This window comes from Sycon ciliatum, chromosome 4 (genome assembly GCF_964019385.1).
Source record: "Sycon ciliatum chromosome 4, ocSycCili1.1, whole genome shotgun sequence".
NCBI lineage: Eukaryota > Metazoa > Porifera > Calcarea > Leucosolenida > Sycettidae > Sycon > Sycon ciliatum.
Window position 1 is genome coordinate 10228816 of NC_088646.1, and position 13792 is coordinate 10242607.

A 13792-nucleotide genomic window follows, 5' to 3' on the forward strand; every position below is an offset into this window, starting at 1 on the left:
AGGATTAGGTGACGTCATGACCAAGACGACTACACCACTGCGGCACTGGCGCGGCATGGCACTGACCCTGACATGACCAGGCTAGGCAAACAGTACTGTGAGTCTCAGGGTCACATACAGTAGAGTCGCTCGTCGACGCGTCCAAGAACGTGTCATTGTTTGCAAGGGGTTAGCCTAGGGCGTTAATGTTTCAGTTCTTAGAACCAGTTCGTATACACGTACTGGATCATGTGTATCCCAAAAGCTGCCGGAAAACCAACACCAACACCGTGTGGCGTTCTTAGCATTTCAGGCTGGACGTTCTAGGGCTCCACATTCTTCGGGGCACGACTCTACTGTTGTGTTCTGCGCTGCTGGAGTACACGTAAACACCAGGTTTTCCAAATGAATAACCGAGACACTTGCCAGTGCTACTTGCTCTCTCCGTGATATCAGGGAATACACACACACACACACACACACACACACACACACACACACACACACACACACACACACACACACACACACACACACACACACACACACACACACACACACACACACACATACACACACGCACGCACATGCACACACGCACACTGTACTACTGAGAGGTGATATGTTGAGAGGCGTAGATTCAATCGTAACATTAAAATACCGGTGCGGTCATAACCCAGTTAGTAACCAACATCTTCATCTGCAAGATGTGTTAGAAGTGCAAACAATGTCAAGATCAAAGCAAAAGTAATCCCAAAAATTTACCTGAAGGCAAGGAAGGCAAACACACGCCCAAAGCTACCAGACTAAAAAGGGTGCTATTAAAAAGGCTGCTGCTACTGGTGGTAAAAGATAATAAAAAAACAGATTGGGAGAGATTTTCTGCGGCAGAAAACGGTTTGGGACTACGTTTCTAGTGTTTTATGTCTGCTTGTTGCAACCAGAGCAGTGGCAGCAGCAGCATGTCAGGAGAGTTGAATAAAGACAGCTTCATGGATAACCATCATGGATACGTGGGGAGAATACGGAACGGACTCATGGTCACACCGCGGGCTGAAACCGACGACAGGAGATCAACGCAAACTGGGCATACGCACATACGCCGGCTGGGTGCAAAAACGCACAGGTATGTGGCATCATAAAAATTCTCCGAGAGTTGCGTGCACCGTGAAAGCAAGTATGGGTCAACCACTGGACAGGTAAAAAATGGGCATTGGAAAAAAGAAAAAAAAAGGTCGCTGCTGCAGCTGTATAAGAGAATGTGAGACTGTGAAGCACTGCACAGGTCAGACATAGGCAGGGGATAAAAATATACAAGACCCAAACTGATCTCATTATCAGAAATATAAAATACAGGAGTTAGTATGTACAATACGCAGAAGACGGATAGCGGCATTAGGGATCCCTGCTAAGAAGCATCACCAGCACCAGCAGCAACACCACAGCACTGTATCAGGAGTGCGAGCGTGTGTGCATGTGTGGGTGGGTCCGGGCATGTCCGTATGTAGTTACGTGTGCAGCTGTTGTATAGCGCTGATTAAATAACTCTGGAAAATGGCGGATGGGCAATGATGGAGATAAACCTGGCTGAATAGCTTTCTCTCTCCGTCTCAATTATGTGGCGTCAAGGAACATGGCTGTTGTGTGCACGTGTCCATAAAACCATGGAGTATATGGCAGAATTACCCGATGATTCGGACGGATGCACAGTCGTCATAAAGCGGCGTCTTCCTCGCCGAAACTTGGTGATATTGTGTGGTTACTGAAGAAAAAGCATGGCTGTTGTATGTGCAGTGACGGACACTATGGGTGATGGGCACTGACGGCCCTGCGGTAGGCTACTGCAGTGAGGGTGAATCATGGCCTTCTGAAACGGACGCAAGTTCATCAACACCAGACTGCAGTTGGTCTGAGGCTACTTCGGCGACCTGCTCGAGTGCAGCTGAATCACTTGGTTGGGATGAGGCTGCTAGCAACGGCTCCTGATCACTATCAGCGGTGACGGCGACATCTCTACCAGCAACATGCTCATCCAGAACACTGCTACTGCGCGAAGACACGGACTCGCCAGCTGACGACAGTGTGTCACTACTACTGTTGGCTAGGTCAAGCAGTGCCGACGGCTGGACAAAGGCAGCGGGCTCATCACTGCCATTCGAAACATTGTCCTCTTGCTCTTGCTCCTGCTCGCTGTGACTACTACCATCACACGGCGCATCCAAAGATGGTGACGGTAGGAGCACTGCTTCCTGCGTACAATCGCCAGCTATGGACGGGGATGGTGGGGGCAGATCGGACAGAGGTGATGAGGGCACAGGGGACGGAGGACACGGTGGCAAATCGGACGGAGGTGACAGTGGCAAATCGCACGGAGGTGACGATAGAGGCAGATCGGACGGAGGTGATGATAGGGGCAGACCGGACGAAGGTGATGATAGGGGCAGATCGGACAGAGGTGATGACAGGGGCAGATCGGACAGAGGTGATGATAGGGGCAGATCGGACAGAGGTGACGATAGGGGCAGATCGGACAGAGGTGACGATAGGGGCAGATCGGACAGAGGCGATTGTACAGGCAGAGGTGATGGTGTCCTGAAACCCATCAGATCTTGCCCGTCTGTTACCTCCACAGCAGTGTCCGTATCATCAAGCAACAGACTGCAACGAGTGCCATCAGTGGCTGTTGAAGCGTGACCCTCCGGCACAGTCACACCTTCAAGAAGACCACTAGAGTCAGGACTATCCTCCACCAGCACCAGAAGTGGTGCAGCATCAGCCTCTCCCTGATCACCTCCACCTGTGGCCACACCCTGCAGCGTATCACTAGAGGTAACCTCGCCAACCGCAACACCTTCCGTCACTGAAACCTGACTAGGACGAGCGGTCACTGCCTCGGGGGTCTCCGCTACTGACGCGGACGGTTCTACACCTTCGGCAACATGTTGGTCTACTACATTATCAACAGTATCCGTATGCTCGGTGGCACTGCTGATCAGGTCCTCCACGGTGCTGTCGCTATTTGCTTTCACGTTGAGCACACTGCCATCATCAGCTGGTGTAGCCGGCGCCTCAGCGCTACCTTCTACAGCAAGGCTGTCGCTGGCAGGCATCTCGACCGTTACGTCTTCCCGCGGTGCAGCAGGAGCGGACACACTCGTCATCTCCAAGTGTGAAGTGACAGTAGACTCAGCATTGGGAAATACTTCAGCTGAAGTAGCTTCCAGAGGAAGCATAGTCGAGGCACAGGACGATGAGTGGTGTTTGTCATCAGCTTCACTATCATTAGGCTCTCTGTCAAGTGTCATCTTGGAGCCAGGCTCGCCATTGTCATCAACAGGCAGAGGCGTTGACGAGTGTAGTGGTACATCACTGGAAGCTGGCATAGTTAAACTCTCAGGGGCTTGTGATCCATGTGATCCATGTGCTGGCGACACATAGCTATCACCTGCGGCTAGGACACAAGCTAACATGTCTCCGCTGTCCGACTTGGGAATGACCCCTTCTGCAGAGGCCGCTGCGCCATCCACCGCGTTGTCATCCTGGTTTATTTGATGACGCTGCGTGTCGGGAACGGACGTAGAAGCCGGCAGCGTACCAGAATCTGCGGTAGGTGGTCTTCGCCGTAACACCATAGAGCCGGATGATTGGCGACTGGAAAACGGGAAGCTGGTGGAGGAGCCAGGTTCCATGCACGATGTACTGCCGTGTGCGCGCCGCCGACTGCTCGCCAATGATGCTGCGCTGTCAGGTGCCGCATCGGCAGGCGCTCCGGATAGATGGTATGCTTTGGCCTCGCCGTCTTCAAATGACCAGTGCAATATGTGCTGACTGTAGCGCACGTTCATGCCTGGATGACCCAGTGCCACCACGTCTGAACCGAGCCGCTGCAGGTTAAGCGAGCGTGTGGGTGTAGTGGGTGTTGACGACCCACCAGGTGGACTGACAACCGACGAGCGTCGTCTAAGGACCGCCGCACTGGTATCAGGAATGGACGAGTCTTCGCTTGGCGTTGCCACTGCTGCCGATACCCCGGTTGTGGACACGGACGAGGATGGCCCGGTTTCTGACTCGGATTCGTCACTGGACGTGTCCCCGTGTGCGTACTTCTCCAGGTCCTGGGCAACATCGTCATTGCCTGTATCACCACTAGCAGCCGCAGATGCTTCGGCGGCCATTGAAAGATTGGTTTCCAGTTCCTCGTTGGTGCCCGTTTCGTCAATGGAGTACGGCAATGTCCCATATCCACTTGCAGCACCTGGTGACGAAGCTGCGGCACTGGGCCCGCTGTGAAGCATTCGAGACGTTTCCCGCGGCGTAATCAGACCGCTAGCCTCCACAGGCGATGCCTTGTTGATGCGCACGTGCAACCGAACATCCACAGTGGTCACAATATCGGTCGGCAGGCTGATATCTACCGCCACCTTCTTCTGTTTCCTGAAGGGCAGGTGCATGAACGACCGAAATCTTCCCGATCGTCGGCTTGGGTCACGGTGGTGCTCCAACTTGGGCGTGGTCAATGTACTTGCTCTCGGCTTGGCCTTGCGCGGATTGGTGACGACTGTCGTGCGAGGTGACGGCTCCTGCATGGAGCTACTGGAAATGTGACTGCAGTCGGACATGCTGCGGCGTACTTGATGCCGGTCTTCAGAGCTGGCCATGGAGAGGTTACAGGCAGATTGTGACGATGTCAGCGCATTGCCTGATTTCTGCACCTGTGGCAATCACATAGAGCAACACACACACACACACACACACACACACACACACAAGGAACACACATCAATCAAGGCAAATCAATACATGACTAGTGGTACTGGCCAAGCCGGACAGATAAGCTAGAACACCCCCCCCCCCCCAAAAAGACAATGCCAAACACAATGCAAAGCATGTATACGTCAGTGCACACTGTATCCTACATGGCAGGCACGTGCATGTGTATATGTATGTGCATGTGCATGTGTCCATATACTGTACATGTAGTCAGTGCTTGTGGAGTTCATTGTTTGCCACAGGGTCAATGTCAAGTGTCATTCTTTATTATGTAGCGCAAAATGACACCATTGTTGGTCAGCATTGTCCGTCAGCATTGTTGGCCAGCATTGCCGGATCACTTACATGGCCAGGGATCGTGGCAATTGACAAGTTTTCCTGGCTCTGCGTGCAGGAATCGTCCGATTCAGGCTCGGGCGCTGGAATTGCAGGCCGCGTTGGGATGGTGCATGGATCCGGCTCTGGGCCCTTCATGGCATCCAGGCCATCCTCGCCAAAGAACCAGTCAACACGCTCAATCAGCCACTCAATGACCTGGGCTGTGCGACGGATCAACATCAAGTTGACAGGACTCGACCCATCGTCTCGAATCCTGCACAGACACAATGCAAACACACCGGCAATCCAACCAAGCGATGGCCACAACATTCGGGGGGCAATGGCATCTCTTGCGCACCAGCCCAGGAACAAACCAAATGACCTAATTAATATTATGCCAAGCATCTTGCAGTCCAGTGATACATAAACATAACTGTTAAGAGGTAGCGTTGCATGTCACTTACCAAATAACTACTACAATGATTCGATTTCTGAACTAACGAAAAACAAAGAATTCAAACTCCAGTGGAAATCCTGTTGGAGCTTCGCACTACTTTGCAGTATGTTTCGTATTAGAAGGGTATGCATGCCAACTCCGGCATGCATGTCATCACTGGCTGGCACTAGGTCTGTCCGGGAGCTGGAGAGGGGGCTACTGTTGGTGCCTCTGAGCGCCGATTTAACTTGTGTGAACCAACCCTAACTGTAGTTGGCTGTCGTAAGCAATTTCACCTGCCCTCGCTGACTACTTACTGAAGTAAGTTGGGTGCCCAGACGATGGAGAGATTACGGGCGTGCATCTCCGTCTCACTGCTTTGCCGTGCAAGTCGATTCAAATGACGCATCAAGTGCTCAGTACACCTAGAACAAAGATGAAATACACCATTTGTATAACACAGCTGTCAGATGATCCCAGTATTGATCTAGACAGTGAAATGCAGCATGCTGTTGTTGTGCTGGACTTGAACACATGGGCATACTGACAGTGCGTAAGCAAGTGGTGACAGTAAGTTATGTGAGTGGTGTGAGCGAGTCAGCGAGTGAGTAACTGAGTGAATTGAGAGAGAGAGAGAGAGAGAGAGAGAGAGAGAGAGAGAGAGAGAGAGACGGAGGGAGGGAGAGAGACGGAGAAAGAAGGAGAGAAAAAGAGGGGGGGGGGGGGGGAGAGATGGGGCACGGGTATGGGGGATAGACCTACCGGAGGTGAGGCGGTGGCAGCTTGGCTAGGCACCGGGCAAGAGCCATATAACATGCGTCCGGATCAGGGTGGGTCACAGCAATCTGTCACACAAACATAACGCCATTGAGCATTGCACATCAAACCATTGGAACCTGAACAACAGATGAACAGCCTATCAAGAGATGAAGGTCAACAACATGAATACTTCCATGCAAAGACAACACTTGATGGCAAAGACATGAGTCTGTCCAATCCTAAGATGGCTTCTGGATTATGATAACAAGTTCCGTAACTTACGCAGAAATCATCAAAAAGGTCATATGTCAACAACGGATTAGGTAGCTCTCTGGACAGAAGACACAGTAGAGAAAGAAGAGAATGTAGCGTTGACACTCTTCAACCCATAAACCACCAAGTGATGGAAATGCGCTCGCTGTGCCTCATTTCAGGCATAACCTCAGTCTTGATCAACCAATTTCCACAATCTACCAGCCTAAACTGCCAAGAATCAGAACCGGCTTTAAACATACTCCTTCAAAGTACTGGCACGGGTGTTGCAAGAATCTGATGAGACAGCTTGGTACTCCCATGATGTACAGCTATCACTTGCTGTGTTTCCCACCAGTCCCAATAAGCTTCATGAGCTTCACGCAGCGCCCATGTGTGTTAACAGTCGAACAAGTTGCTTTTCGAAACCTTCAAAGCGAGTATAACTCATACTTCATATTCAATTTGTTTTCACATGGTCACTATTTCCTTCTGTATCACAATACCGAAAATGCCGCAAGGAGCTCTCGCCGAGACCGTTTTAAAGCGCTACTGTTCGTCACCATCAGACAAAGCACTCCAGAAGAAAGATTGCTTGTGCAGTGTAGTGCCCAGTACATATGCACTGCCATGCTAAGTAGGTGAATGCATTCGTCAGGGCTCAAGACACCACGGACACAATGACTAAACTAAAAAGGGCCACCGTAAATCTGTGGAAAATGGTAATCTGACAATGACGTTAAATGTTTCCGAAACCAATGGAGCATTGCCTCACCCGAAGCACTTGAAGTAAACAAATAATAATTGATATTCATTCAGACCGTTACATTAGTGTAATCCGGTGGGTCCCAAGCCCAAAATAAGCCACGGCATATGCAATACACTGCTCGGGCAACAAACTAAGCAACAGAAGCATCAGCAACAGCTGCTTACCGGAAATATAGCTTGCACAAGCTACTGACACAGTGCTGATCAGCAAGAATGTTGTCTCGCTCCAATTCCGGTGTGCCATAAAGTGATGCCTGCTCATATCCCTCCCTGAACAGTAAACATTTCAAAGGGAAAATGATTAGTTCAATACTGCTGCTGTTTCGACCAAACTCTTCTCGAACGTAAACAATAAGCATGTTTCAGCTCTTTAATAGCTCGCAAACTCCATCATTGCGAAAACCTTTGCCAAATTGAGCCAAAGGAGTGAAAAGAAAAAATACAGGAAAAATCTGATCAACCAACTCACTTGAGGCTATGAATGTTGCTGTTGATGCCGTTCAAGCGGTATATCCCGACCACCACACCGTGCTTCTCGACGAATGCAGTGCAATCGCGTACAACCAGCGGCACTGCCCACAGGACAAACAAACAAGAGCAGAGCAACAATCCAGCGAGGTCAGTGCGTGCCAGCGTGTAGCATCACCGGCCATTACCAGGCTGCACAGCGCAGCCTGTAAACTCATAGTATCCCTGCACATGACCTACTTACACAGGCACTATAGCAGTACAGTGTTCAATCTCCTACATACGCTATGACCCATTTCATGCATTGCACAATGCACACTGACTTTGGCATTTCTACTTGCTCCGTACCATACACTCTACTATTTTTTAAATGTGTCTTTGCATGGCAGCGCTCCGCTTTACACTACTCTTAAGGTCAGCTTTCACTGGCCAGCATTCGTATATTGCCCTAGGGCCCTCGTGTTCTTAGAACACACTCATCATGTGTGCAAGCAGGGTGGTGCATGCCGTAAAGCTCATCGCCAAACAGGCTCTGGTGTGGTGCGTGTGGTCTACCTGTGAAGCATGTTGATTTGATGCCTTGACTCAGACCTATCCGATGACAGTCCAACCCAACAATCACTATATCGGCTGGGCCGGAACATATCTGGTGACAGTCCAACTCAACAATCACTACATGTATATAGGCTCCGCCGGACCTATCTGATGACAGTCCAACCCAGCAACACAATATCATCAGCTGGGCTGGGGTCAAGCTACTTCCCGCTGGCACGAAGCAGCAAGCATAGAACATGCAATCCTCTCACCTCCACCTTCATTCACATAACTCTGTGGCGCTGGATCACCAGACAGGTTTGTTTGATAAACATGCGCTCCCAGATCACCTCCAAACAAGCGGTCTCTGACAGATGTAAAACACAGCAAAAAAAGCAGGGAGACGAGAAAATGGAACACCCAGCAGCATGCTGCAGACAAGGAGATCTGCCATGAGCAAGAGGGGTGCCATCCTCCTGCCATACAATGCTATCACTTATCAAAAGCACTGTCCGTGTCCATCAGTATATGCAGTGGATGGACATTGAGTCACGACAACATGGAATGTTATCAGAGGGCGCGGAAACTCGACATACAGTTTAGTTACTTTACTGGCACGGAATGCCCAACAACCCACAAGCCACAAGCTGATGGCACCGTATCATTACCCAACGCCTCCACGACTTACGGTCTAGCCAAGGAATCCCTGCTGCTTGATACATGGGATGGCAAACTGGGCTTCGGGTTCGTCTTTGTAACATGCTTTTCAGTGAGTGAAGCTGCACACAAAAGCAAAATAAAGCAAGATTCCCAACAAAACTGAATTAAAATACTAGTATCCAATATACATGCTTTCGATGACAAAGATCCAACAACGAAATACTCAGAATAAAGATGGTCAAAAACCTAGTACAGGCTATCTGGCCAGCAGGTATCATGAGGTTTGAATCACTTTGTTTGACTTACGACGTCGGCCTTTCTGATGTTGGGCAGGCGAAGTCCCTTTCTCTATCAGCTCCACACACTCTTGAGGGAAAAAGCCGACCTACAGGAGACAAGGGAAAGCAAAATTTGCGATGACATACAGAACAACAAGGACAATCAAGTCTTGTTTGCTGCTACTTAAAGTTTCATGCTCTCGCAATCATCAGGCAACATGAGGATGGGTGCCGACCATGCCGGTATATATGCCATACATACGATACGATGACATACATGTATGTACAGTAACCCTGCACAGAAAGGCATCATTAGACACTACAATCTCTGTCGCAATCTGTGTCTCACCATGCCTGAATGGATGCACAGTACCAAGCTGTCTTCTTCAACATTTACTGGATTGAACCCAGTGCCATGGTCGTACTTACCTTGAGACCCTTCTTGCCGCGCCACCATTGAGAAACACCCGGTGGAGGCATGTCAATGATGGACACAATCGTCCCCACCTGCACACACACACACACACATGCACACACATACACACACACACACACACACACACACACACACACACACACACACACACACACACACACACACACACACACACATACACACACACACAAACATGCACACACACACATACACACACACACACACACACACACACACACACACACACACACACACACACACACACACACACACACACACACACACACATACGCACATGCACGCACACACAGAACAGAGCACAGCACCGGTTGACAGCGAAGACGGTCATCAAAACTACACACGCAGCAGCGCTGTGACACGAATACACCAAGAGTGCATATTCACTACCCAATGATCAGTAGCTCAAAGATCATCTGAACATGCTGCAACATTGGCAGAAGTGGATTTCGCCACGCATTTCTTTTTCCCTGGGGTAGGATGCCTGAATGAGAACACATGGACATGGCCCAAAGGTTCACTACCCAGTTCCATCAAGTCACCGGTCCACCGTATTCCTGTTATGTCTGTGCAAAGCTCCCCTGGGTCTACAGGGGCATTGGCACCGGTGCGGTAATAGTTTAGTCTTGTGATTTTTGAAGCAATAAAATATGGGACATTCGGGCCCAATTTTCCAAAACAATTCCCAGGGTGCCGCCTCTTCTTGGCCGCACCAATGTCGACTATCTTCCGACGTGCGGAGTTGACCTGTTACACCAATGTACTCTTCGTGGCACCCCCCCCCCCCCCCCCCCCCCCCCGGGAAACCACACACATACAATACATGTATTGCCGCCAAAGAACTGGTGTGCTGCGCTCAAACCTAGAGTGGACAATCTACACTGGTCGCCCTGGATACACTAAGACAGACTGCCACTCTGGTAAAAGAACAAGTGATGTACGTAATAAGAGAGGACACTTAACATGCCACCGAGCAAGCTTTGACCGTATGCTTCACTTACCGCTAATGGCAATTCATCCGGCTGACTTGATTGGAACGGGCGGATGACTCGCGCCGCTGCCTTGCCGCGTACGTTAATTCCAGACCTGTAGGAGGCATGGCGGCGATTACCCTCCTTGGAAACCTGCACACATACACGTATGTTGCATAAACACACACTTAACAGTGAGTGGAAACTTCACACAGTTGGTACAGCAACTAGATCTCTCTGGATGCTACCAAGCCTGTAATGGTGGTAATGGTGATGACTGGTGTTGCATCATCAACGCCAGGATTAACGACTGTGAAAGCCGTGCCGAGGTTATGATGGTTAGCTGGGAGAAAGTGCCTGAACGGACAGCAATATCATCAACATTGAAGGAAGGAATATCACTGCTCACATAGCTTTGTGTGTTGCTCCCTACATGGGAGCTCGCGGTTTTCCTGCCGACTTGGATTCTCACAAAAAGAAGTCGCATCAACCTTTTTCTTCACATAGCTTTGCTCAGACAAATCCTCCATCACCAGCAAACGTGCATTACAGCGCCTAGCCTCACCTCAAACCACTCCAGAATAGAAGCGCAGTTTATCCTGCCCATGCCAATCTCCAGTAAGTGATGCAGATATTGGGAGAGCGTCAATTGCAGCCGTTTCTCCTCTACCGCTTGAAGGGAATCAACAGTGTCAGGCCTAAGCGCTGCAAGCTGTGTATCGGTGCGATTATATATACATCTGCAGAAACGAAGGGATGAGACATACAGCAAATCAACCACTGAGCAAACATAATTACTTACTAGTGGCAGACTGGGCAACGCAAATACAGATCAGTGTGTGTGTGTGTGTGTGTGTGTGTGTGTGTGTGTGTGTGTGTGTGTGTGTGTGTGTGTGTGTGTGTGTGTGTGTGTGTGTGCACAAGAACACTGTCACATGAACAATTCCTGGAGTCGTTCCCGAAGCAGCGCATACACATAGCTATTGCCCTACAGACTCACAGCAACTACAGTTCTCGAGCATTTGCCAAGAACTCCCTGTGACTGATACACCAGCGAGCACACCCCACCACCCTACCACCCCACCACCCTACCTGTGACACAGTTGATCAAGGGCGCAGAAGTCATCATAGCCACGGTACACAAACCACCAGCTGCCATTAGAGTAGACCTCAACCTGTGAGCACAAGAACAAGACATGTACAGTGAGTCGTGACCATACATACTTGTTGTCATTCTGCTCGTGTGATTATGACGTGCACAGAGCAACAAATCTGGCCGGTTAGGTATTGACTGGACCGGTTTTCAGTCCACCAACCATGCAGCAATCATAAGGCCACACCAAGTTCATTCTATGTTTCGCGTCGGACATTTTCTGGAAAAGGCACGCAGGCGGGCGACAAAAAAACAAAAACAGAGGAAAAAACAAAACTCCATTCTATGTGTACTGAGCAGTGTTGCACACAAAATAGCACTGCTAAACTATCACTAAGTCTTAATATCCAAAACGACAAGTCGCCACAGGACAGCTGGCAGACTGGGCAGGAGCGATACAATAACAGATTTCCTGGATGGCTCCTTCTGCACTTTGACATGAGTGGAGTGGAATTCCGCTCCATCACGATCGTGGAAAATCCCGACGTCCTTAACACCTGGAATCTCTGCTCGCTTGGTGAGCAGGCCCTACAGTACGGCTTGGAAAAATAGAAATGTTCATGGCTCTCACCTTCTACGTACCATCGCCTGAAAGGCAAAATTATCGAGAAGCTGATAACCTCTGATCTGCCATACTGGCTAGAGAATGTTGGCCAGAACAGCCATCGATTGGCTCGTCTCGGTTCTTTTTTTTCTTGTCAAGGATCCGAAAAGGTACGCGCGCTGATAAGAAGAGCTTTTGTAGCTTTCGTTGTACTGGCTCCAGAACTAGTGAATAGCCTTCTAGTTGCCTTTTGTTCCTTTCACTATTAGTTTCGCTTGGATGATAGCATTGTGGTGCTTCTCAATGCTCTTGCTGCATCTCTATTTAGCACTTAGTTCTGCTTCTTTTGGTGCGTGACGGACATTGTTCTACTATACAACAATTGCGCGTGTATTATGTCCGTGTTGCAAGCTTTGTACGCTGCTCGTGTATAGCAGTTACATTTATCGATAGCAATAGCTGCTGCTCCTTTCCCTTCCGTAGCGTAGTGTAGAAAGTTACTAACCCCGCTGTCACACTATGAGTTTTCAGGCAGTTCTTTTTTACCTCAGCCGTGAGAGGTTTGCATTTTCTCTGCTTTCGCGATGAGTTGTCAAAGTTAGTTGACAATAAGAAAAGATCAACGTTGTCGTGTGAGTTTTTGTCGTGAGCAAACTGGGCTCCGGGTTCGTCATCATCAAATTGGTAGCAGACCGGATGGTTTTTACTAGAGTGATCCACGATTAGTTGAGATGGAGCAACAAGGCTCCAACGAACCGCAGGAATCCAGGAGCGAGGCTCCACCGTCGGAGGTAGTTGCAGACGATACTGCAAGCACAGGGAGCTGCCGAGATCAAGACGCTCAGCAGACATCCGATGTGCCACCAACGCAAGGTGGGTCGGGTGATGCCGGTGAAGCAGGATCGAGCATCCGTGCGCTCCGAGCCAGGAAAACGCAGGACAAGAAGCAATTCACGAACATCCGACGAGGGCTGATAGTAAAAGCCCACAAGTGCAGATGCGATGCACGGACGATGAGAGCTATATCGATGTCGAAAAAGAAATGAACGAGCTCGAAAGATCATATGAGAGAGCGGAAGGGACGATCACAGATCTAGCTGGTTTATACGAAGCAGAGAGCAATGCGAGAGAGAAGGATAAGATGATTAGTGAGCTAGAAGTACTCCAGAGGCAATTTGACGAAGCGACGGACTTGGCGTTTGAAATTGTAAGAACAACTCATCGCGTGCCAGTCGCCTCAGCTGAAACGCAGCAGTATACTGGTAATTCGTATCAACAGTGCCGCGATGAAGCCAGGGAAATCGGTGGCTGGTGGCCAGGACATGTTGACAGCAATGAACTGTCCGCAGGACCACTTCGGTTTGAGTCACAACCGGGATTGCTGGCCAGATCGCTAAAACAACGAGACGTGAACAGGTCCGCCAGCGGAGATGCAACAAATGCAACTG

The 13792-nt window shown here is 49.8% G+C and overlaps 1 protein-coding gene across 3 annotated transcripts in view; it reads right to left on the reverse strand.

Moving 5' to 3' along the window:
• Positions 1–597: 597 nt before the first annotated feature.
• LOC135814403 (rho GTPase-activating protein 32-like) overlaps positions 598–13792 on the reverse strand; it is a 36722-nt gene continuing 23527 nt past the window's right edge. For all 3 annotated transcript variants that reach the window (XM_065327519.1, XM_065327518.1, XM_065327517.1), the window contains exons 7-20: positions 11740–11822; positions 11213–11387; positions 10678–10800; positions 9652–9729; positions 9251–9329; positions 8973–9063; positions 8557–8651; positions 7752–7854; positions 7448–7552; positions 6545–6593; positions 6266–6348; positions 5821–5928; positions 5095–5341; positions 598–4691 (exon numbers count right to left, since the gene is read on the reverse strand). In XM_065327519.1, the coding sequence (XP_065183591.1) occupies positions 1818–4691; positions 5095–5341; positions 5821–5928; positions 6266–6348; positions 6545–6593; positions 7448–7552; positions 7752–7854; positions 8557–8651; positions 8973–9063; positions 9251–9329; positions 9652–9729; positions 10678–10800; positions 11213–11387; positions 11740–11822 (4293 nt within the window). In that variant the 3' untranslated portion in view covers positions 598–1817. The remainder of the gene's footprint in view (positions 4692–5094; positions 5342–5820; positions 5929–6265; positions 6349–6544; positions 6594–7447; positions 7553–7751; positions 7855–8556; positions 8652–8972; positions 9064–9250; positions 9330–9651; positions 9730–10677; positions 10801–11212; positions 11388–11739; positions 11823–13792) is intronic.